This window comes from Micropterus salmoides, unplaced genomic scaffold (assembly GCF_014851395.1).
Source record: "Micropterus salmoides isolate LMB-PRFRI ecotype aquatic unplaced genomic scaffold, ASM1485139v1 Ms_hic_scaffold_6, whole genome shotgun sequence".
In the NCBI taxonomy this organism is placed as follows: Eukaryota; Metazoa; Chordata; class Actinopteri; order Centrarchiformes; family Centrarchidae; genus Micropterus; species Micropterus salmoides.
This window is the reverse complement of record NW_024044348.1, coordinates 1536287-1561795: the sequence shown is the minus strand read 5'-3', so window position 1 is coordinate 1561795 and position 25509 is coordinate 1536287. Positions and strand designations below refer to the sequence as shown.

Below are 25509 nucleotides of genomic sequence, written 5' to 3'. Positions count from 1 at the left end.
TTTGATCTTTCAAAACTCAAAAACGCATTGGACTCGTAGCAGAGAAGCTGTTACGCGTTTGTCTGGATGCTGAAGCTAGAAAAAGACAACAAAGAATATTATTTGCACGGCGTTGTTTTATTATGGAATATGCAGGTTTAATTCTTTGATTGTCTGGATGCAAAGTGAGTTTCGCATCAGGGACATTAAAGTATGAATTACTTAGATTACAATGTGTATAAATATGCTAAGATATTTTCACATTATACAGGACGTTGTAAGGCTCATATTATCGGCCTGTTTGTCCCTCTCAGTGTTCATTGTGCACATTAAGTCCAGGATTTTCTGTTTGGTGATTTAACACAATTAATTTAGCCAGTAGCACCATGTAGGCACACTACTGACCAAGATAATGAAGGCAGTGAAACTTGACATAAAGCTCCTCCAAGTGAGGGCCTTGGGGCCCTTAGGGGACAGGCTATTGGAGTATTTAGTGGTGCATATTTCTCTAAAACTTCAAATGAAATCACAGTGAAAGTGCAGATTTCAGCCTGGGTCAGTCGATCAGTGTGATGGGTGGGTAATCCAGCCTTGTTTCTATAAGTTTAACTAAATGATCTAGCGATGTGTAGCATGTGTCCAATTAACAAAACGGAACATTTCTTTTTGTTGTTATACTGACGCACATTGTACCTCTTAGCATCATAGTTCAGCACACTGGAGGAAGCACGTTAGCGCCATTGTTCAACGCTAAAAGTAGCCTGTTACTTTAAATAACAGAAAATGCAGACTAAGGAGGCGGTTGGAGGGCAGAACAGATGGGACAAAAGCTTGACTTTCACTCCGGAGACTGGAGTTTGTTTCCCGTGTGAAACGTCAACATTGATTCCTTTTAGTGATGTTACTTAACTTTCGTAATTTAAGTAACATTAGTAACGTAAGTAACGTAGTTATTTTAAGCCAAAGCACGATCTTTTCCTAAACCTAACCAGACTGTGACGTTTCACAACGTTAACCACTGGTTTCCTTTGAAAGTCTAACCAGACATCAGGTGGTTAGTCTTGCTAACTTGACCGCGTAGCCATACACACGCTAAAGCAACACTACAGGGTTCCCTGGGAAATGAAAAGCAACACCTACATATGTGATGAGACGCTTTGTGCTTTAAGAGGTTTTATACCTCCAGAGAACTTCTAGAAAAACCAGAGCAGGCTTCTTGTTGAGACCTGCCGTGTAGTGACGCCAGTAAGAGGGACAGGCCTCTAACTGGGACCGGGCTTCTAACTGAAGTTTTAGGGGACGTCCATTTTGCCTCCAGGTGGCTAAAAGATTTAATAAATGCAGGTTTAAATTATTCCCATCAAATGTGACTGAAATGAAGTGTGTTTTGTCCTGATCAATACAGACAAACAATTAAGCAAGCAGGACTGAAACTATACTGTTTGAGAAAGATGACCGTAAGCAGAAAGAGATACACGGAACTTGTTATTTCAGCTATAGGATTTCAGAAACATGAGAAATCGATCCTGACGTGCAGTGTTTCTGGGCTTGAAGCTACATATCACCCTGAGCTGTGATTTGGGATCAAACAGTCCCCCTTGTTTGTGGCGAGGCAGAGGTCACTACTGATGCTATCGATCCTCATCAAAGTGGGATAATTAATGATCGCATCCCTGCTAATTTATCTGACAGGAGTCCTGCCTGCCTCCCTGAAGAGAGAAAATCATTGACTCTACCAGCAGTGTCAGAGAGATCCTTCAGAATTCCCTCTGATGCACTTACTGCAGAGTAGCTGTCAGTATTTTTAATAGGCCTATCCATGCATGCTCCAGTGTTTCAGGGTGATGCATTAAGATAAAGATGGGGGCCACTGATTTGTTGAGCGCACCTTTACGGAGCCTACCTGTACTCTTTCCACCACCACACGTTACAGATGCCCTTATTCGCTGCTCCCTATCTCTCTCACTCACTCCATCTCTGAAAGCACATTAATCATTGCAGACTCCCACATGCTTTCACCTCTACCTCCTCCCCGCCCATTTTCTCCTACTCCTCCGGTTCTCTTCCTCCGGTGCTGGAGGCAAGTAGGTCACCGGCAACTGGAGGACTGTTTTCTCTGGCTGGTCGAGGGAAAGAGAAAGAGAGAGCTGAAGGCTGCAGGAGCGAAACCAGATGCAGGTTTACAACACGATGGCTTCTTTTATTAGAACCGAGTCTTGAGTGATTTCCTCCAGAAAGCACGAGATCCACGTCAGTGTGAAGAGTACAATTGTGCAGCGCAGGTGTATAAAGAGGAAAATAGATGATTCAAACCCTGTCAGCAGCAAAAAGAAGTCTTATCTTGGACTGTGGCACATTTTCACAGGCAGGAAAAAAGATAAAACTGACTGAACGTGGTCATAGGCGAGAGGAAAATGTGACTGTTCAGTAATGAAAAATGAACGTTAAGGCAAAGATGTAATTCTCCTTTGATCAGTGACCACAGGGCTTTTACAGAGAAAAGAAAAGCAGCTGAAGATCGAAGAGACACTGGTTTCCAGAGGACGGTCTCCCTCTCTACGTCTCTGCCCCTCATTATATCAGATGAGATCATAAAAGAGAGAAAAGGGGAATTTCTTCCTGAAAGGTTTTTGAAGACTGACCATTGAGGAGGCAGGACGTCATCTGTTGCAGCTGCAGCTGGAATAACAAAAAAAAGAATGGAAAATGGGATGAGATGCAGTAGGAGCCCACCTCTCCCATTCATTCATGTCAGAAAACAGTAAAACCCCCCCTGCAGTTTTACAGCTGTGTGGTTTGTGGTTCTGGTATTTAATGAGTAGACGTTGTCATCTACTGGCTTCATGAGCACATTACATGAAACACATCCTGTAATAATGCAGCACCTGTCTGTGGTGAGAAGTCACTCAGTAATCCAAAATACAATATATTTAATAAATATAAATATATGTGTGATAATATAAACCTCTGAAAAAGGTTTGTGCTTTTATTTATTGATATATAAATACACTTGCTGCTAATGCTTTTGTACTTTCATTTCATTTCAAGCATTTGGACATTTACTTGTAATGCAGTATTTTTTTTTACATTGTGTTATTTTTATTTTTAGCTCTAAGTAAATGATCTGAGTACTTCCTTTCACCGCTGTCCTCTGTACAACAACATCACATACATGTCGGATAAAATAACAAATGAATGTAATCAAATCAGTATAACTTAACGTAGGTAGTATGTATTGCAGTTGATTCCATTATATCACACAGGTGTAACAGGTGTTCTTGCATCCACTTGCCAAATAATGCACATGAAGGACGTTTGAAATAAAACAATGAAACAACACTGTTTGTTATCTGCATTATTCAGTATACTTGTGTCCTTCTGCTGACGAAGATCATGTGATATTATTAAGAGCTCCAGAAAAGCTAATAAACGGACCTCGTGGTGAGATTGTAGTTTTGTCTGCTGTCTCAATAATGTTCTTTGAACCTCAACTTTGCACGAGCAGCTTAAAGTATATAAACGTTAACAGCAACAATTCCTGAACAACTGGGCAAACAAGATCTGCTGATGAGGATCGAAATCTCCAAAACAAAATGGACTTTCACAGTTTAATCTTGTGACCACTGAAACTTAAAAGGATTTTAATTTGAATGACATATTTTAGCCTCTAATGCTATTTGATTTTCTATCAGTAGCTATTTGTTTTGATTTATCTGCATTGTCATGATGTTTTCCACAAAAAAGAAAGTAATCTAGATCCTTGTGCTTCTCTCCTGTGCACATTTTTTCTTGTGCAGTCCACCAGTGGAGGCCTGCATGTAGCTTCTATTATAAGAAAAGATCTCCTGAAACTTTAATGAGCCCTGTGAGGAAACGCAGTCATTTGCTGCAGTAGATAATAACGCCAAGTGAAAAGGAAATAAAAGAATATAACAGAGTGTGGTCTTCAAAAGCCAGCCGTTTCTCTGGAGATGAGCTGCAGCATTTCCAGCGTTTAGAAACACGTGGCACTTCAGAAGCAGCCCGCCAGGAATTCCCTTTCTTCGTCTTTTTTATTCTTAGAAATGTATTTTATTATACGTTAAGTGTGAAAGTGCAGAACCCAAAAGAAGCTTTTTTTAAACCCCAACTGTATGATGGTACTTCAAAGAGGTCCGGCCTCCTCTGCAGTCACTGAGTGTGACTGCCTGTTCTGTGGGTCTAAAAAGAATCCTTTCCTCTGTGACGGCCACCGACACCGAAACCTGAATAATTCTTCTGTATCAGCATCATGTGACAAAAACTCCACCATGCACAAAATGCCAGATGCAGTGTCGATATTACTTTAGCATTTAAACATTTAAATATTTTAAGGAAGACTATTGCTACACTAACTCCACAAGTATTACTGGTTCATCCATTTTACAATTTCTAATAACAATGAAATGTCATCATTACTCTGCAGGCAGTGTATGCAGACGCCTTTATGTTTTGGACCCTTGTGTTACAGATTTAATGTTTGTAATCTTTTAGGCAAATAATTCTACACACAAGAACTCAGCAACAAAGGGGACAGTCATTTTCACCACTCAGACATTTAGAAACTGATCTTGAAGCCAGTGTTTGTCGTACTAAAAGTTTTTGCCTTTTGCCTCACTGGAGACTTTAAAGTCTATTTATGTTTTCAGTCCTTGAACTGCCTTTTGGCAAACTCAGGTGTGACTTCCAAAGCCACCCTACCATACAGGTCTGACTGACTGTTCCAGGGTCTGCTGGGTTCTTGGTCATCTCCCTGATGGACGCCCTTCTTGCCCAGTAACTGAGTTTGGCTGAGGTGTATGGAGGCTTCCTACTTCCAAGCCATGCGAGCACTGCGGCTACAGCTTTGCCAATGTTGGTCCATCGGTCTGTCCACACGTTGGTCCTGCTGGATGGGTTGAAATTAAATTGTGTGCAAACATTCATGGTCCCCACGTGATAAATCCCAGTTTTTAGCAACTTTTAATCTAACGCCACAGACACATTGATAGCCATGAAATTACCTTTTTGTCCAACACTTTGGTTTAACCAATGGCATCAGCCTCAGCTGTACTTTCCTGCGTAGGTCTAATTAGCATTTGTTTGCATTCTAACATACCAAACTAAGATGGTGAACGTGGTAAAGATTATACTGCATGCTGGCATTAGCCTTGCAGAGCATTTAGTGGAACATGAGCTGTAAATCGTGGGCCCTTGTATACGCAGGTGTGTGGCTTTCTAAATCATGTCCAATCACCTGAATTGCTTGTTTAAAGCCAACAGTCTTCATTACATTTCTTCATTTAGCTTTTATCCAAAGCGACTTACAGCTGCTGTACATGTCAGAGGCCTCTGGAGCAACGAGGGGTTCAGGGTCTTGCTCAGGGACACATTGGTGCATGGGTCACAGTGGGGGATTGAACCTGGGTCTCTCACACCAAAGGCAGGCGTCTTATCCACTGTTCCATCGCCACCCCACTTGACCTAAATTGGAATGACATCGCAAAGGACAAGAGATTGATTTTTAATAGTTCAATCATTCCAGGTTATTGTGAGTAGACCTCAAATCTAAATCTAATCTATTTCAAATAGAATCTATAACACAATAAAGTGAGAGAAAAGTGAAGCGTGTCTAAATACCTTCTGAAGCGGCTTTACGGGGTCTCCTACAGGAACAGCTCTGAGCGAACGCGCCATCATAATAATTCAGTTTTTTCTTTCAGATGAAGTTCATTCGATGAATCAATCTGACAGTGGGTTAGGGTTAGACCCTCTGACCCTGGACTGATGGCACCACAGACTGCTGGTAAAATACACATCATCTGGGCAAAATGAGGAAACGTTCAATCCACTTTATTAAATTTCTTTTGAGATGGTGAAAGGTGAACTGCAAAGGTTCACCTCTGACACAGTATTGCACAAGTTTAGCCTAATGTCATCAAAAGGCCAACAGCATCACTATCTCTGAAAATAGAGGCAGTAGAGAAAATATGCCCTCTGAACATTTTTCAGTAGTTAACCTTTCTCATAAATAGATTCAGTTCATTGTTTTGTCCATCAATCACACCTTTATGTACAGATCATCAGGACAATGTACCACAAACTCATCAGCCACCGTGTATTTCTACTAAACTGGATCAATTAACAAGCCAGAAAGCACATTTTTCCATTTTCTTGTCAAGTGACGTCCTTTTGTGGAGACCCCATCTCTATCAGTCACATTTTCAAACTCTAAACAATCATGTACAGTGATCAAACATCAGGCAGAGCATAGAAATGTATATATACATACATACAGTCCATAACAGATCCTGCACAGGATACCCTCTGAGGATGCACACATAAATAGAGAAACACTTTAAATACATACACTATGTACTTTCATATCCTCTGCTTTCTCTTTTGCAGTCCATTTTTAATGGTAAACCATGATCCCGGAGTAATATTTAAGGATGTTTCGAAACCACTGTCTCTGGAGACACGAGAGCACGTCTTCACACGGCCAAGGCAAGAACACAAACACCTTTGGCTTTACAGTTAAAGGGAGCAGGAGGGAGCGGGAGAGGTGTAGTGCTTTTGAGCTTATATGAGATGATTACATACACATTTGGAGTTTCAGTGCATAGTTTTAACTCAGCATCACGATTATGTGCAAGGTCTTAAACCAGGCAGGCAAGAAAGCAGCAGCTGGTGCTGATATATGTGATTTGGATGTAAAGCAAACAGATACAGACAGATGGGGGTGTTTGTTCCCAGCTCAGGGGAGGGCAACAAGGTGGCCAGGAGATGAGATTCAAAACAAGATTTATACAGTAGTGTTCACCACGAACGGATATGGCTTTCTGCACCTTCTTAGGCTTTTACATAAGAGTAACACCGAACTTTCTTTCCATGCCTGCTTTCTAATTTGGATCTGAAAACAACAAACTGGAAGCAACACGCCTCAATAATGAAGGAACCCACCTGCTTCTTTTCACAAAGAACAGCAAGAAAGGAAAAGAGACTCTTGCTTTAAGGCTCGATTTACCATATAAAGGAAGGGAAAAAGCTAAACTCACTGTGTTCAGTCAGAAAACAACAGATTAATAAAAATGACATTACATTTTGTAAAGTCCAGCAGAAATATTTAACTTTTAACATGTCAGTTGTCTCACTGTTCATTTAGCAGAATGTAATGTCATCGACTGAGCAGGCCACTTTATTTACTGTCATTAACGACGACAGCATGGAGAGTCTCTCCAGCCACTGCACATGGGCCCCTTTAGTGTTTCACCACGCTTTACAATACAAACAGAACACTAAAATGCTGTACTAGCTAAAAAAAAACCAAACCTGGAGCCAATTTGTGTAACTTCCCAGTGTGACCTTGCTACAGGGCACCAGTGAGGCACATGAGAACAAGCATGTGTATTGTGAGCAAGTAGGCCAGAAAGAAATATCGAGAGCGGGCGCGACTCGTCAGCAGCCTGGAGAAGTAGAGGCTCCTCCCTCTGAGCCACCGTCGACACGCCACCATCCCACCTTTCACCTGCAGGCACACACACATCACACAGTCAGGTAAGCAGACCCCCACTCATAATGTGTTACTGCTCTGTTGGGATTTCAGAAAGCATGAACACATGAGGACATTAACTGGACAAGTAAGGCGACACGAATAAAATGACCTTTCGTGTTATTAGAGGCTGGTTCGGGTTGAGACTGAGAGCTTCCCACTCCTCCTCCGTTTCCATCTCGATACTGAAGTCCCTCTGAGTGTCTCTGGACAGACCGGAACCAACACTGCGAAACAAAAACATTTTACACAGTTCTGCGCCGTTCCATATGCGTGTGTGTGACCGACCAGTGAGTTTGGGTCTCACCTCTTTGCGTTGTCTTCAGCGAGACGCAGAGCCTCCTCGGCGGTCTCTCTCCTGGCCCGCTCATCTGCTAGACTCTGCTCCACCTCGAGCAGCCTGAACACACACAAACATGTTAATACATCCATGAGCTCCACCAATTATATATCAGAACATGTAAGACAACGTATACAGTGTTTCAGGAAAAACTACACAGAGGAAGAGGCAGGTCTCGTCTCCTCACCTTTCTCGCAGCTGACTGGCTTCAGCAGTTTCAGAAATGGTGGACTTGTTGCTCCTCTCCTGGGGGGCTCCAGGTGCAACCTCAGCATACACTGACCCCTGGTGGTGGGGATACAGCATCACAGGTAAATAGTTATAGCATGTTTTCATAGTCTGACAGTAGAGAGAAGCTGGAAACAAAGGGAGAGACGGAGGGAGAGACGGAGGGAGAGACGGAGGGAGAGACGGAGGGAGATGAGATGCTGCAAAGACCCCCCGGCAGAGCTGGATCAGGGAAGTCAGGCAGACGAAACTTTCAGGGGGTTTTCCCTGAATCAGATCTTTATTTAGCAGTTCAAAAACATTTTGAAGATAATAAAACAGAAATGCTGCATCCAAAGTCTCTGAAGTGACTAACTCACACAGTAAAGTCATATACAATAGATTCAGCGCTACAGACTCCTAAATTCAAATACACCATTGGCGGTTATGTTGGCACCCTGCAACCTAATGAACTATCAGGGGAATCCAGCTTTAGTTTATGAGGGCAAAACTATTATAAGTGTAAAAGAACACTGTCTACATAAGCAGAACAGACAAGACTTTTTTTTACCTGAGCCTGGACCTGGACCTGGCTTTCCAGCCAGTGGCAGCGATTCTGGGTGTCCCTCAGGGTTTGGGAAACGGCCCTCAGCTGAGCTGCTACCGCACCTTTCTCCTCCACTACCTGCTGCAGCTGAAGGGGGGGGGTGTTCAAGGGAAATTTAAGCATACACGGTGATGCAGCATCTATTTTTTAAATCCTCAAACAAATGCTCACGTTCTTATTTTTCAGAGGTTCCATCTTTTGTAAAAAATAAAATAAAAGCAATAATCAAGGTATAGACATGTGACGTCATCAGACCTTTAGCATCATAAGTTTAATGCACAGCTTGCCTACACTCCGTCTGCATCTACACCACCACTGTTTTAGCTGCACACTCAGACGTGTTTGTTTCAGCAATGCTCAGCTGTTCCAGACCTTAGTGTTGAGTTGCTGGAAGTACTGGTCTCGTTGTTGGATCTCATACATGCAGCGCTGCAGGTCACTGTGGAGCTGGATTCTTTCAGCCTCCAACAGACTCACCGCCTCGTCCACTCTGCTCTGACCAGCCAAAACAACTGTTTCCTGTTTGAAGAAAAATGAGATGAAAGCCTGAACAACGATTTTGTTTTACAAAAATGAAACCTGCCTGAAAACCGATTATAAGTCACCTTGGCAGGCAGCGTGTCCTTCCTCTCTGTGTCAGACCTACATAACAGAAAACCCTTTAGTATCATAAGCAAAATATTACATTTCTCATTGAACACAAGGCAACACACCACAAGGGGTCGGCGAGTTACTCTTTAAGAACAAAACACTTGAAAGTTCAGTTGAATTTCTCTCTACTGATCTTCAGTCTGCCTTTACCTCAGATCTGCAGTTTCCTCCTGGTAGCTGCCGATTTCTTTTTCAGGTGGCACTCTGTTTGCAGAAGTCTGCATCTTCTTCACGGTTTGCTGCAGTTCATCCGACTTCTCCTGCAATAACACCAAAAAGAAGAAAGCCGTCAGTCACAAAGACAAAACAATAGAACCTGCATAAAATGCTAGCAAACAGAACCTGACAGACACCAGAACATGTACATTCCAACAAAAGAATACCATGCATGTCAAAGCCATGGCAATACAGTAAAATAAATAAAAACCTAACTTGACCCTGCATGCTTTCCACCAAATGAAACCCAGCAAAGAGAGGAAGTGCAAGCAACAGCCAAACTCAAATCACAGCCGATGACTTGACTCACCAGCCCTTCTTTCTCTTTCCGGAGGGCACCGACGCCACTTCCCTTTGACTTTTCCAAACTCGTAGAGGTGACAGTCTCTGGGCTTGACCCTTGCCTGGACTCAACCGCTCTTTTGGACCCGCTCAACTCATCAATCATCTGTCACGGTCATTTTGGAGGCTGGCCATGGATCTGGAGAACGCCGACAGCTGCCTGCTGTACGTGCTGTTCTCCTGGACCACCTGCTTCAGTTCCCTTTCCTTCTCTGACAAAGCCTTCGACAGCTCATCCAACAACTTGTTCAGCTCTGCGTGCGCGTCTTTGCTTTCTAAAGCGTTTACTTTATGGACAAGGACGTCCCTCTCTTTGGCTAACATCGCCATGTCAGAGTTGGCATCCCGCAGACTTCGCTCCACCTTGTTCAAGGCTGCCTGAGATTCTCGGAGTTCTTCTTCATATCCGTTTCTCAGGATCTTGAAGTCTTCAATAAGCTGATCTCGGTCATTCTGCAGCGCGGCCATGGCTTTGCACAGGGACTCGTTTTGAGCACGGATGTCTTTGCTTTGTGTTTTGGCCTCTGATAACTGCTGTTCCATTTCGAGTAGGTCTTTAGCGAGCGCTGCCACCCTCTGATCAGCCGCCTCCCGCTCATTTCTCATCAGCTCCACCTCGCGCTCGAAGGTGTCCAGCTCACTGTTGTATTTGTCCTCAGCCTCAGACAGTTTTTTGTCCGTTTCGTTTTCCAGCAGCTGCAGTTTTTCCTTGAGCTCATCGGTGAGGATTTTCTGAGAAAGAAGTTTTTGCTGGAGGTCATTACATTCAGCTGCTTTGGCTGCCACAGCTTCCTGCAAATCACCAATCACTTTGCCTTCATTTGTCGTGGCTCTCTCCTTTTTTAGAGTTACTATATCAGCTTCCAGTGTTGAGAGCTGAGCTTGAAGTTTAGAAATCTCAGCTTTTAAAGTATTGCTCACCTCTTCTTCCTTTTGGAGCTCCAGCCGAGACTCCCTTTGTTGCTTTTCAGCTGCAGCCTTTTGGTTTTCAAGGTTTTTGATCACATCCTGCTGCTTCTTCAGCAGCGCCTTCAACTGGTTGTCCTTTAGAGATAAAACCTGATTCAAATCCTCTCGGTACCGAATCAGCTGTGCCCTGAGCATAGCATTCTCTGAATTGAGATCATCCATTTGATGTAATAATTTCCTTATTTCATGTTTAAGACCTTTGGTGGCACCACCTTCCCCGTCAGCAGAGCCCTCTTTACCCGTTAGCCCTAACTGACTCTTCGCTTCGAGTATTCTGTATTCTGACATCAGGCGTTCCCGTTCGCTCTGTAAAGACACCATCGAGTTCTTGAATGACTCCATCTTAGCGTCCGTCTGCTCCTTTTCCTGGGTAGACTTGTCAACTTTAATTTGTAGACTTTTGACCTTGGCTTCAAGTCCTCTTAACTCTTTGTCAGCCTTTTGTCTTTGGTAGCGTGAAGATGTTAACCTGTCCTCATACACGGCTACCTGGGTGCGATGATTAGCCTGGAGCTGTTCTAGATATCCTGACATCTGTCCGTCTCTACAGGACAGCAAAGAGGAGATCTCAGCATCTTTACCCTGGAGGAGTGTTTTCAGTTGCAGAGAAATTCCCTCCTGCTTCTCAAAGTCAGCTTGAAGTTTGTCATTTTGAGACTGTAAAAGGAGCAGCTGAGCGTCTGAGTCTGCATTTATCTTCCCCATTTGCTGGAGATTTAGCTGCATCTGGGAAATCACATCTTCTTTGTCAGCAAGCTGTCGGCTCAGTGTGTTTTTATCTTGTTCTATTCTTTCAGCGTGAGCACCGAGTTCCTTTACCTGCACAGTCATGAGCTCCACCGTCTCAGTGAGTTCAGCGTTGCTTGCGCTCATGACAAACAGCTGTCTCTGCTGTGCAGCGGCAGCAACCGAGTATTCATTTAGTGTCCTTTCCAGTCTTGACTTGGTCACTCGTAGTTCACTGACCTCTTTCTCTTTCACTCTCATGTCTTCGAGGAATCGTTTGATCACGAAACCCTGTTCCAGGAGCTGGTTATCCTTCTCGTGTAACGTCTTTTGGTACAAATCGTTCCAGACTTTGGCAGCCTCTGCACCTCGAGGAGTGGCCGATAAAGCAGACACCTTGGCCTCATTAGTCTCTGCTGCTCTTTTTAGAGAGCTCATCTGTAGATTTTGAGCGTCTAGTTGCTGCATCAGTTCATCCACTTTTTGACTTTCTTTATCTTTTAGCTCCTTAAGGTCATCTATCTGTTGCTGCAACACAAACTGATTCTCCATATAAGAATTTAATTGTTGCTTTTCCATATTTTGCAGTGATTTTGTTTTCTCCATCACCTGATCCTCGTGCTTTTTACTTTGCTGTGATATGTCCAGGGCCAGCCGGTCTCTTTCAGACTCAACACTCAAGATCTTTTCTGTGGCCTGCTGGAGGAGATTCTTGTGCGTATTCAGCTCAGCTTCAACTTGGTTATTTTTCTCCTCCAAAGCTGATATTTTCTCAGAGCTTTTCTTCAGTTCTTTCTCAAAGTTTTCACAGACTGACTGCGAGGTCTTCAAAGAGCTCTCTAAATCTAAAATCACTTCCTGGTATTTAATGCAGTTTTGCTGCAGCAGATTTATCTCTTGGTGCTTTTCTTTGAGTAGCTCTTGCAGTTCTTTCTTCACATTCTTGGACCCCTCGTTGCCTCTCTGGACCGTCTTGAGTTTCTCCTCAAACGCTCTGACTAATTTCAGCTGCTCCTCCTCTTTTCTTGACGAACTTGACTACTCATCTCTTTACACGCTGCCAGCTGAGAGGACAGCTGCAGGTTTTGGGTTTGCAAAACAGTGACAGACTCGGTCAGTTCATCAATACTTTCAGAATTTTTAAGGATCACAGTTTCCAAATATTCATTTTCATTTTTCACTTTGTCTGAAATCTCTTGCACATTTTCAAGCTCCTCCTGCAGAAGAGACTTATCGTCCTCCAAGATTCTCACCTTCTCGTTCAGGCTAATCGTCTCTTGGCTGTGTCTGTTAATAATGTCTTTCAGTCCTTTAATGACGTCATCTTTCTTCCCCAACTGTAAGTCATGATCATTCTGTATCTTCTCAATTCTTTCAGAAAGATTTTGCTTCTCCTTTTGTAACAAGTTGCTGATTTCCAACTGAGCGCCGAGTTCTGTTTTCTGGGACTCAATCTGGGCAGTAAGTGAATTATTCAAACTGAGCGCCTCATCGAGCTTAAGCTGCATGTTGTTTGTGTATGTGTTTGATTCCAAGTGCTTCTTTTCCAATGAACAGCTAGTTTCTTCAAGCTTTGCTGCCAAGAGGCTATTTTCAGCCCTCAGTTCAGTCAGCTTCTCCCTGAGATCCTCTGATGTCTCTTTAAGTTTGCGAATCTCAGCCTCCAATTGTTGATTTTTATCGGTCATCTCGCACTTCGCCATTTTGTGGTTTTCTTCCAGCTCGGTCAGATTTTTTCTAATATTCTGGTTCTCTTCCTCCAGCTCCTCAATCTTCTGCCTTTTCTCTTTGGAAAAAGCGTGCACCCTCTCTTTAATTCGGCCATTTTCTTCCTCCATCTCTCTAGCTTGCTTCTCCAGAATCGCCATCTCAGCCTCCTGTTTGTGGATTTTCCGGAGGGCTTCCTGTCTGTCTCTTTTGGCGCCCTCCAAAAGCTGTCTCATCTTATCCATTTCACTGCTTACATTTTCATAAGCTTGTAATAGAGACTCGTACTCTTGTTTCAGCTCAGCGTGCTTTGACTTCCACCTGGAGAGCTCGTCTGTTTCAGAGTCCTTGAGGGATTCAAGCTGGCAGGAGAAAGCTTGTTTCTGCTGCGTGATGTTTTCTATGGTTAGTTTCAAGCTTTCACAGGCTGCTGATAGGCTGCGATTTTCTTTTAAGATACCATCAACTTCGGCGCTGAGCTCGTCTTTCTCCTTCTTTAGAGATGACACGGAACTTTCCAGGTCCATATTTTGTTGTTTCAGCCTCGGCACTGATGATTCCAGAGCAAAATACTCTGCTTCTTTAGCTTTATGTTTGGCTGACAGCTTTTCTGCTTCTTCCTTGAGAGTTGCGTTTTCCTTCAGCAGTTCTTTCCTAGAAACCAAAGCTGCTTGAAGCTTCCTGGTTAGGAGAGAAATTTTGCTTTCCAGATCATTCCTTTTGGTGCCATCTTCCCGAGATTTCTGAAGCTCATCGGCTTCTGTTCTCATCTTCTCAATGGCAACTTCATGGATTTTCATATGCTGCTGTAACTGACGTTCAAGCGCGGCAATTAGTTCTTCTTTTTCTGAAACTTGAGCCTGAGAAACCAACAAGGCGTCATCTCTCTCCTTTAGCTTCACTTCAAGGTTTTCAGCACATTTGCAAGACAAACTGACCCCTCTCTGTTAACATCTTCCGGCCTGATGCACATTTCACGCTTCTCTTGATGTAGCGGCTCATTTACCGTCTCCAGTTGCTTATTCAGAGTGTTAACCTCATCTCTGAGTTCATCGATTATTCTGAAAGCATTTTCTTTTTCTTGTTTTAACAAATCCAACTGCTTTTGTTTTTCAGTGAAATGCAGTTGCGCTTTTTCAAGCTCCTTAGTGAGAACAGCTTTGTCCTCACTGAGCTGCTGCTGTGTTTCTGCTAATGTCTTTTCGATGGTTACAACTTCCAAAGATTTCTGTGACACTAAAGCAGCTGCTGTCTCCAGTTCCACTTTCATCTGATTACTTTGCTCCAAAAGAGCCTTGTTTTCTTGCACCAAAATAAGATATTTTTCTTCATTTGCGTGCTTCAGTTCCTCCAGTGCAGACTCAGAGATTCTTAGCTGGGTCTCCAAAGCGATTTTTTCATTAAATAAATCTTGCTTCTCCTGTTGGGTCTTTAGCTCGGCAACGTTAACGGTCTTTTCAACTTCTTCCGTTTTCTCTTTTACTTCTGCACGAGCTTTCTCCAAGTCATTCTCTACCATGTGAAGTTTTGATTTCAAAGCTTCTGCTCTTTGCTCCATCACTACGCGAGCCTCATCTTTAGTTGCCATCTCAACAGACATGCTCTCAAATTTGGATTTGACATTTTCTAGCTCTGTTTGCAAGTTTGACAGAGAATGGCACTGGCTCTCCTTCTCAGCCAGAGACATTTTCAAATCTTGTAGAGTTGTATCCCTCTCCTTAACAAGCTGTCTTAAAGTGTCCAGTTCATCTAGATCAGACAGAGAGGTTTTACGGAGGTCCTCCAGTTCCCGGACCTTCTCGTCAAGGTTTAACTGGACAGAGTTTAGCTCATTCGTCTGCTGACAGCGTTGTTCTAAGAGAGCCTTGTAGTCGTCTTTCAGTTCAGCCAGTTCTTGACTTAACTTCTTTTCATTTTCTTGAGCTTTCTTCATTGACTCTTTGCGTGCCAGCAAGGCAGCCTGGGCCTTTTTCTGTAGCGCCGCCTTTTCAAGCTTCATCTGTGCAAGCTCGTTTTCTAAATCAACAGCAGTAGCAGTGGAGAAAGATTTTTCCTCAAACTCATCTTTACATGTCTTGATTTCATTTTGAAGCTCTTCTAATTTCTGCATCCAGCCGTTTCGTTCTCGCTCAAATTCTTCTTCTCGGTCAGCAGCACTGGAGTGCAGCTGCTCGATGAGGGAGTTTTTCTCAGTCAGTGCTGACAATGTTTCTGACAAACAAACTTCTTTCTTATTTATTGTAGCTTGCAAAATTAGTTTGTCAGCCTGAAATTGTTCCACAAGTCTTTCCCTTTCTGTTTTGTGTTCAAGAATCTCTCTTTCTTTCTCGAGACTTTTCTTTTCAAGACGACAAACCTTTTCTTCATTTATTTCTGCAGCCGCTTGAGCCTGACTTGTTACCTCCTGCAGTTTATTCTGTAAAAGCGAGACCTCCGTTCTACTGTTTACACTCTCTTCTTTTTGGCTTTCATATTGCTCAATTTTTTTCAACAGATCCTTTCTTACGATGAGAGCGGCTTGAAGCTTCTTCTTTGTTGCATCTTTTTCTTTAGATGCCTTGGCTAGTTCACTCTTTAAATTGTCATTTTCTTTAACCAGCTCAAGCTTCTCTGCATTCTTGGTCTCAATTTCACTTTGAGAGCGTGAAACGTGTTCTTCTAACTGCTGAGAAATCTCCTCAAGCCTCTTCATGGAGGTTTTGTGTTCTTGCTCCATGCTTTCTAGTTGTGCTAGTAGAGAGGTGTTTTCCTCTCCAAGTTTCATTCTTTCATTGGAGGCAGATTCCATGACTTGGGCGATGGATGCATCTTTGTCCCTTAACTGCTGACTAAGTCCAGCAAGTAATTCCTTCTGCTGACTTATCTGAATGCTCATACAGTTGATTTGCTCATCTTTTGCCTGCGATTCACTGCGTAAAGAAGAGTGTTTGAAAGTAGCTTCTTTCACTTTCTCTAATTCAGCACTGAGCTGAGTCTGTAGATGCTCTACCATCTCTTGCAAAAGAGAAACTTGTTGACCCTTCTCATCATTACTCCTCTCTCCTTCATTAAGTGTTTTTTGTAACTGTGCAACAGTTTTATCCAACTCATCCTTCAAAGCATTTACCTCAGACTCATGACAGTCTTGTAATTGTTTTATCATGTCCCGTAAAGTAGCCTTATCTTTCTTTAGAGCTGCTGCTCTCTCAGGTGTGGTTGGTGGCGAGACAGAGGAATCATTGTCAGTACCATTTTTTCTTGCTATAAGTTTTTGTAACTCGTGTTCTGCAGCTTTTAGAGTCTGTTGCAAATTATTGTTGTCATTATCCTTTTGTTGGACAGATGCTAATACCTTCTCAAGTTGAATCCTGGATGCTGATGCCTCCGACTCTTTGGCGCTCAGCTGATCAGAACCCTGCCTAATTGCAGAGGAAGCCTCCGCTAGTTTCTCCTGCAAACTGTCCAAGTCTCGTTTTAAAGCCGTAACCTTAACATCTTTAGATTTCATTTCATTTTCAACACTTTTCAATTGTTCTGCAAGTAGATTCTTATCCTGTTTTTCTCTATCCAGAACTAACAGCCATTCTTTCTCAGAATCCTGCAGAATTTGCTCTATCTTTTGAACGTTTTCTTTTAATCGAGAAAGTTCTTCATCTTTGGCACTAACCTTTGCTTGAAGGCTCTCCTTCTCGGACATCATTTTCTCCTTTATTTCGTTCATGCTGCTGGACTGCTGCTCCATTTGAACCTGCAGCTCCCCCTGCGAGGACCATATTTGATGATGTCTCCTTTCCAGCTCTTTCTTCTCTGCAATAACTTTTCTAACTTCCTCTTGCAAATGTGTGTTTTCATTTCTGACAGCAGTAAGAAGCTTCTGGTGCTCTTCCTTTGACAAACTAAGATCCTTATTTAGTCTCTTATTTTGCTCCTCTAGTTTCTGCATTTCTGAAACCAGCTGAGACGCGTGTTTGGCCTGAGATGTGTACTGACTGTTAATTGCATGGAGAGCCATTTCTCTCTGCTCAAGGTTTTCTGTCAGTGCATTCATTTGTGCTACAACTTGAAGATGTTGTGATTTGAGTCTTTCTATTTCAACGGTCAGCAGTGACACGCTTGCTTGATGAGACGCAAAAGCTTCATCCTTTTCCTTTGACAAACTGGAGTTCAGGTCTTCGGTTTTCTCAAGTTTGCGATGGATCGCAGATAACTCATTTCTCAGTGTTTCTATAGTCGTCTTTGCTGTCTGATGTTCTTTATTGGTATCATCCAATAACTTCCGAAGGTTGGACACCTCATCAGTCCTTTGGGACAGATGCTTTCTCACTTCTTGTAACTCCTCCAAGTTAGTTGCATATTTCTCTTGTAGGTTGCTAAAGGCACTTTGCGTTTCCTCTGCTGACCTTTTGAGGTGTTCAGACTCAGTGGACAGTAAGTGAATTTGACTCTGTAGCTGTGACACCAACTCTGTGCTTTCCATGAACTGAGATTTGAAGAGCAAAGCCTCATCTGCTCTTCTCTGAATATCCTGAAGCGACTTTGATTGGTCCAAAAGAGCTGCATCTTTTTCTTCCGAGGCCCTTTTCAGATTTTCCACTTCAGATGCCTGTACTTGGAGGGTGTTGCTGAGCTTTGTGACCGATTCTTCAAGGTGTGAAACCTGCTCTTTCAAGCTCTCACACTCTGTCTCTTTGGCTTGTAGATTTGAACTGAGATTTTCAATGGTAGCTGAAGAATGACTTTGATATTCAAGACTTGACTGTTCTTTTTTCTCCAAAGTATTTTTCAGTGCGGAGGACTCCGAAGTCAGGCCGTCAACTTGGCCTCTGAGTTTACAGACAGAATCTTCAAGCTCTGAAAGTTTTGCACTTAAACTGGCATTGTCACCTGCTTTCTGTGTGAGCTGCTCCTCTTGCTCTGCAATCCTACTGTTGAGCTGCTGGATCAGATTCGCCTGCTGTTTCAGTGAATCATCTTTTCCTTGCATAGTCAAGTTAAGCCTTTCCTTCTCGGAGCATGCCGCTTTGAGAAGTGCGACTTCTTCGTGCGCTTTGGACAGCTCTGTCACGGTTTTCTGAAATTCAGATTTCAACCTTGTATTCTGCTCATTCAGTGCTTGAATGCTGTCTTTAAAATCCATGACCTCTGCTCTCCTCTGGTCCCCCTCCTGCATCAGCTGACTGTTTTCTGCAGTGAGCTTCTGCACAGCAGTCTTTAGGTTGGTAATTTCAACCTCCATCTCAGCAGCATTCTCATTCATGGCACCAAGCTGACTGCTGAGTGAAATCACTGATTCGTTTCGTTTATTCAGCTCATCTTTGTGGTTTTGAAACTCATTTGTTACTTCTTTTAATGTGTGTTCTTTTTGCTCTATCAGCTGTTTCGCCTCCAGGCACTCTTTCCTGAGTGACTCTACTTCACCCTGCATCTGTGAAATGAGGGATTTCTGTAGCGTGACTTCTTTCTGATAAACACTACACTCCTCTGCTTTCTGCTGACACACTGTGTCTTTCTCCATCAGCCCTGACTTGAGGGCAGATCCTTGTTCCTGAAGCATAGATACAGTATCCTGAAGTTGCAGCAGTTGTTTCTGCTGAGCTTCCAACTGTGAACTCTGTTCTGACATTGTTTGGTCTTTCTCATTCAAGGACATACTGAGTTGACCAACTTGCTCTTGTAGAGCTTGAAGTTGTTCTTCTCTCTCCCTTAACGTTTTTGACAGATGAGCACATTCACTTGTTTTCTCAAGCAAACCTGCAGAGTTTGACAGTTCACTTTCCTTCAGGATCTTTTTCAATTCGTCTGTTTCCATAGTAAGCGTCTCCTTTTCCTTCAACAGGCCGTCAAATGTTTTCTCATTTTCTGAGATTTGAATTTTCAGCCCAGAATTTTGTTCCTGGAGTAAACTCCTCTCTGTGGTTAGTTCAGAAACAGAGTTGATGTTCTGTGCTAACTGCTCTTGTAGTCTCTGATTAGCTTCTGTTAGGCTGCTAATCTTCACGCTTAAACTGGAGTTCTGTTCAAGAGTCGCTTTAAGCCGTCCATCAAGGTCAGATAGAGCCTGTGTTTGCTGAGCGAGCTCCTTTTCTCTTGATTCACAAGCAGCACGAAGTTGGTGGTTTTCCTCAGTCACAGTCTGGATGTGGCTGTTTAAGCTAGCCAACTCGGCTTGCCTCAGCTCTGCTGCAGACTTCAGCTTTCTGGCGTTTTCTTCCAGGACACCGATTTGGTCAGTCAGAGACTTCACAGCCTTGTTTGAATCATTCACTTTGTCTTTGTGGTTTTGACACTGTTGCTTCACATTTTTCAACATTTCTTCTCTCTCTTCAATTTGCTGGCGAAGTTGTAAGTGCTCCTTATTAAGTGATTCAGCTTCTGCTTGTAGCTCGGATATAATATTTTTCTGGTGTGTTACTTCATTCTGCAAACTTTGGTTCTCTTTTAAGACCGCATCCTTCTCCATCACCCCAGACTTCAGACTGCACTCCTGTTCTCGAAGCACAGACAGCGTTTCCCGAAGTTGCGTTTGCTGGTTTTGTTGGATCTCTATTTGTGCTCGAAGATCATCGACAGTCCGCTCTCTGTCTGCCAAGTCATGCTGGAGCTGGTCTACCTTACAGGTCAAGCTCTGCACTTGCTCCTGCAGTTGTGTCACCTTCTCCTCCCTCTCCCTGAGTAACTGGTGGAGATTACTACATTCATTTGTTTTTTCCAGCAGCATCTCTGAGTTTGAGTGTGTGCTTTGCTCAAGAATTCTGTTCAACTCATTAGCTCGAACCGTCAGTTCCTCTTTATCTTTTTGTAGCCCCTCAATTGTTGTGTTGTTTTGTGAATGCTGTGTTTCCAACATGGACACCTTGACTTGCAAAGAATCCTTCTCAACTGTAACTTCAGAAATTGTTTTTATGCTTTCAGCTACCTCCAGCTCAAGTCTCTCTTTCTCTTTTGTAAGGCAATGTACTTGATTCTCAAGACTGCAGTTAAGTTCAAGAGCGGACGAGACTTTTTCACTGAGTTGATGTACATTCTGCTTCTGTAGCTCAAGCTCCTCAGTCAGCACTTGAAGTTTTTCTTGCAGCTGCTTTTTCTCAGTGTTTATGTTTTTTAATAAGTTGTTGAGTTCGGAGATATTTTCAGATTTGATTTTAAGTTCATTGCTCAGTTTCTCATTTTCTGAATCCCGGACTTGCAATTCAGTGTTAAATTTCTGCCTCTCATCCTTGACCTCCTCATCAGTTGCCTTTAGTCGGCTTTCCAGTGAAGCTATGGTTTCCAGTTTCTCTTCCATCTCCTTCTTGATGTGCTCCTCACTTTGTACTTGCTCCTCTAATTGCTTGGTCAATGTCTGCATTTCATTATTGTATTTTTCCACCTGTGCCAGAAGTTTGTTCTCTTCATCCTTGAAAGATTTTAGTTCTTTTTCGTACGTCTGTTCTTTATCATTTAGCTGTTGCTCATTGCTGGCATTTTTGTCTTTGAGCTGCAAAACGAGTCCTTCTGACTCCTGAAGCTTTTGTGTGGATACCGTCAGCTGTTCCTTTAGTGAGGTGATATGTGGTCCACATTCAGAAAGATGATTACGATGGCTTACAATCTGTTTCTGGATCTCGCCTCGAAGGTCCTGAATAGTTTTCTTGTCCTCTTCAGCCTGCTTTATCAGATGTTCCACCTCCGCCGCTTTACACTCTCTTTCCTCTTTGGCCTTGACCAGCTCCATCTCAGTGTCCTTGAGGTTCTCGACCAGCTCTGTGATCTTGTTATCCAGGGCTTGCTGGTCTGAACTCTGGGAGTCTCTGATAATCATGGCCTCCCGCGTTGCCTTACTCAGGGCATTCTCTACATGAACCAGGTTCTCTTCTTTGACTTTGATCTCGTGCTTCAGCACTGCGACCTGTTCTGCATACTCGGCCATGCTGCCGGAGAGGGTTGAAATCTCCTTGTCCTTTTCCAGCAGGACATCTTTAAGACTATCAATTTCCCGCTCGCAGCTTTGAAGGTCATGAATGAGTTGGGCTCGTTCTTCCAAATAGGCGGTATTCAGTTTGTCCAGCTCCTCGTTTGTCTGATCAAGATCAGTTTGTAAAGTTTCTATGGTGACTTCCTGCTTTTGTGTCTGAAAATGAGGAGATGAAAAAACAATGATGAACCATCGAGTGAGGCAGGAGAACTTCTATCACTAGTGCAAACCGCTCATCGCAAAGAAAGAAATAAAGAAATGATGCTCACATTAAGAGAAACATTTATGAAAATACAAAGATAAATGTTCCAATTCATGAAAATCCCACCTTCTCCTTCAGCACACTCAGCTTCTGCGTGAGGTCGGCAACTTCTATTTTCAACTCAGAGCACTGTTTCTCTGAACTACTGCATTTCTTGGACACATTCTCAAGCTGCAAGAGAAAAAACAACAACATTCATTAAATTGCTGAATATTGCACCGTGACAAACAGAAACCAACAAAAGGAGTCAAAACTCTTACGGTGTGCTCAGTCTGAAGAAGCTTGTCCGACACCTCTTTGTACTGAATTTCTTTTTCACTCAAAGATTCTCTGAGGCTGGTGATGAGCTCAAGTTTCTCAGACGTCTTGGCCAACGTATTCTCCTTCTCGATGAGTGAGCTTTCCAGGCACTCCTGTGTGTTACTCAGTCTAAGATACACAATGATAACGGATCAAATAAACTCGGTTTTCTGCCAGCAGCACGTGCAGAGAAAACTGCTCACAGACACAATCAGGTAGATCTGGTCCTGTTTTGTCGCAGCTAAATGGTCTGTAGCATTGACAGGAATATTCAAGACAAATTGCATGATAAACCTTCTCACCTGCCTTGTATTGTGGCTTGTGAGCAAGTCTTACGTACATAATGAATGCACTAGGGATGCACCAAAATGAAAATTCTTGGCTGAACCGAATATAATGAAAAACTTTCCCGAATCCAGAATACTGGAAAAGAGTTTTTACATTTTTTATTTTGCCTTTTTTTCACCGCTGCATAAATTAAATAATCAAAATGTTCTTTTTCCTCAGTGTTTCCCACAGGACGTGGAGGAACTATGGTGGGGGGGGTCCGGGGCCCGAGAGGGTCCGGTAAAGTAAATTACATGAGTCTGTTTACTTTTAATGGACACATGTAATATGTTTTATACTTTCTGTGAATATAATCCAATAAAGATGCCAGATGGTGGCATCACAGGAAGGTTTCGGTGACCCAATGCTGCATTTTGTATTTTTTGTATTATAATAAAGGCTTATGCTGAAGAGTGGATCAATTTTGTAGGAGAAGAAGAAAAAACTGAATGACTGAGCTTCTCTGAACTTGACCAGACGATGAAGCTTTACCTCCATTAAAGTAAGATTCAAGTAAGTTTTTAACAGTACTTTTTTGTAATTGCTAAACACTTTATAGAAACCAGGATATGCAGGTGGATTTTACAGGTTAAAGAATTAGTATGTTATTACAAACAAATGTGTAGCTCGTACGTGCCGATATACTTCAACGTGATTAGAGGCAGTGATCGCTCCTGCTTTAATGAAGAGCTTACCCTTTGAGCTGTTCGTTGAGACTGCTAACCAGCAGCTGATGCTTCTCTGCATCTCTGCTCTGTTGACTTCGGACACTGGCAAGCTGGCTCTGTAGTTTCTCGGACTCATTCTGCGGTGGCAGAAAAAGAAAGATCAATATGCAAAGATTAAATTCTTAAAGCTGCTTAAAGATATTCTCACTGCACACAGACGTAGATGACAGCAGACGCGCTGGAGAACAGCATCAAACTGCACTTGTGATTAATTGTTACTACTGTTGTTATCATAGTCACCATCAGCATCGCTGACATTAGTAGATATTTATTTTCCCCATTCATGTGGTAATAATTAACCTCACCATTTTTGACAGTTACAAAGTGAAGCAGTGGAGTGTGATTTAGGACACCCAGTGAGTCTGCCACAGGACACTGCACGTATTTAAAATACTAACTGAAAAATGTGTCTGAGATTAAACAAGCACACCACACCATTAGCCGTCACCGCTCTCTAGCGCACACATACATGAGAGGCCCAACACACCTGAGAGACCCAAAATGGCTGCTCATCTTCATCTACATCAAACGTCACCTGTGTTAGAAGGGTTTGTTACAAAATCCTAGTCCTCGGGGGAAACATGCAATTCACGCATCGATTACTCCGTCGCTCATCAGTAGGCAAGTAGTGTGACACAATACTTAACAAAACATATACTGGTTTGACTTAACCCTGGGGCTACCTGTAATGTCTCTATGCGGGCCTGCAGCTGCAGTCGATCCTCCAGATCTTGACAGCGCTCCTCCAGGCTCAGTATCTGCTCCTGCAGTTGGTTCCGCTCCAGCTCCAGCTCCTCCACAACAGACCGCAAACCATCTGGAATCATCAGGAAAGACAAGAGGTAGTGAGGACGTGACAAGAACAAATAAAAGCCAGTAACAAATAAAGGCTACCGAGGGGAGGTGAAATTAACTGTACTGTTAGTTTCTACTGCACTGTTTTCATCAGTAGAACAACAGAGTCGTGTAATACTCCCCACTCTGCTGCTCCGAAAACTATTTTCATTCACTCATTAATTCTGCTGTTTTTACCAGGTGCTGTAAAATTCCCATCAATGAAACTCAACACTTCCTGCACTGATGTTTCAGATTAAAAGCCTTCCGGCGAAGACCTATTTGTTATTAATGTAGGGCTGTCACTTTTTGCTCAAAAGTGAACTTATCATTAAATAACCGATAAACAATTATCTTTCTACGATTTCAAAATTTACAGTAAATAAGGGCAAAAGGGCGGTGAGGGCGTCTGTCTGACCCTGTGCACGCCCTGTTGCCCTATCAGTAAACTGGGCTATTACTGCTGTCTTTGTTACAAAATGCCAAGCAGAACATCAAATCATCTGAGAAGTAATGTGAGGAAGTTTTTTGGACTGGTAAGGCTGTGTGCTGAATTTTAAAACTGCCTCAAAGTCACATTACTGTGACAACAAATCTGAATCTACCTGTGAACTTCTCAGCAGAAGCGTCGCAAATTTATGGAACCGCTTCTACAAAATAGTTTATGATAACACTATGCGGCTGCACTTGCATTCATTAAAATACATATGTACGTATTTATTCTCATGTTGCGACTTGACTTTTTAAAAATGTGACAGTCCTACTGTCCGGGACTTTGGGGGGGAAAGGTAGGTAAAGATCTATAGGAAAGGTGAATCAGGGGGGACTCATGATCACAGGCTACACGATCTGAGAGAAAACACATCTCTTATGAGCTAATTAAAAGGACATTCATTGGCAGATTCATTAACTAGAAGTGTGAAATGCAATTCTAGGATCAAGGTTTAGCTGCAAACAGCCAAAAAGTACATCAGTCAGTTTTACATTTAAAACAAAACTCCCACATCATAATTTATATTTTTGTTCTTAGTTTTGATGATTTTTTTTTTGATGATAGTGGCTGATGTATTTTTTTGGTTTGATGACAAGCAGCAGCTTAAAAAGACAACGAGACAGGATGAGAGGAAACGAAGAAAAAGATGCAGAACATGCAAACGATGAAAAAACAACACTTACCACAGATGGGGAGTGTCTTGCCTCCTACATTTACATGATCTCACAAAAATTCATTGCATTCAGTGGACTAAATCCAACAAACACTAGCCAGCTCAACCAGCATGCACGTGTCCAAAGAAAATACTGTAAACTGATGAAAAAGCAAACCAATGAATGTTGGGATTACACCAACTGTCCCAGTGTTATTTTAAACAAATGTGAGTTAAGTTTAAATTGAGCTACAGTGCGACTCATAGATCGTGATAATAGGTATTTCAATATTTAGCAGGTTAAATGAAAAAAAAAAAGAAGACAAAACCAACCGACAGCCACAATCCAACACAAACAAGTTTGGAGGGTTATGGTGAAAACAACAAAATATCAACCCAAAGACAACTCAAGGTTCCCAAAGTAATGAGCGGATGACCGTGTGCATGCTAGTGTAAACTGTCCAGCGGGTCTCACACCTGTGTCAGGAGTACTGTACTCGGGCCACCAACCTCCCATGTTCTCTCCCTCCATCGGGGTTGTGCTCTCAGAGGTGCTCCGCCGGTCCTGGAATGGGGCGTGTCCAACAAAATCCTCGAAATCCTCCTGCAAGTGGGATAAACGTAACTGAAGCAGGGCAAAGAGAATCTATAGAGCATCAGTTCCTTACAGGCAGATGATCGTGGTAC

The 25509-nt window shown here is 42.7% G+C and overlaps 1 protein-coding gene across 1 annotated transcript in view; it reads right to left on the bottom strand.

Moving 5' to 3' along the window:
* Window positions 1–5808: 5808 nt before the first annotated feature.
* Window positions 5809–25509, bottom strand: part of LOC119890436 (golgin subfamily B member 1-like) — a 32881-nt gene continuing 13180 nt past the window's right edge. The window contains 18 exon segments of the mRNA XM_038701718.1: window positions 5809–7504; window positions 7641–7755; window positions 7836–7928; window positions 8056–8153; window positions 8647–8769; window positions 9055–9201; window positions 9288–9324; window positions 9484–9593; window positions 9860–9996; window positions 9999–12611; window positions 12614–14226; window positions 14265–21382; window positions 21555–21659; window positions 21749–21917; window positions 22811–22920; window positions 23331–23378; window positions 23527–23660; window positions 25300–25426. Of these exon segments, the coding sequence (XP_038557646.1) occupies window positions 7346–7504; window positions 7641–7755; window positions 7836–7928; window positions 8056–8153; window positions 8647–8769; window positions 9055–9201; window positions 9288–9324; window positions 9484–9593; window positions 9860–9996; window positions 9999–12611; window positions 12614–14226; window positions 14265–21382; window positions 21555–21659; window positions 21749–21917; window positions 22811–22920; window positions 23331–23378; window positions 23527–23660; window positions 25300–25426 (13056 nt within the window). The 3' untranslated portion in view covers window positions 5809–7345.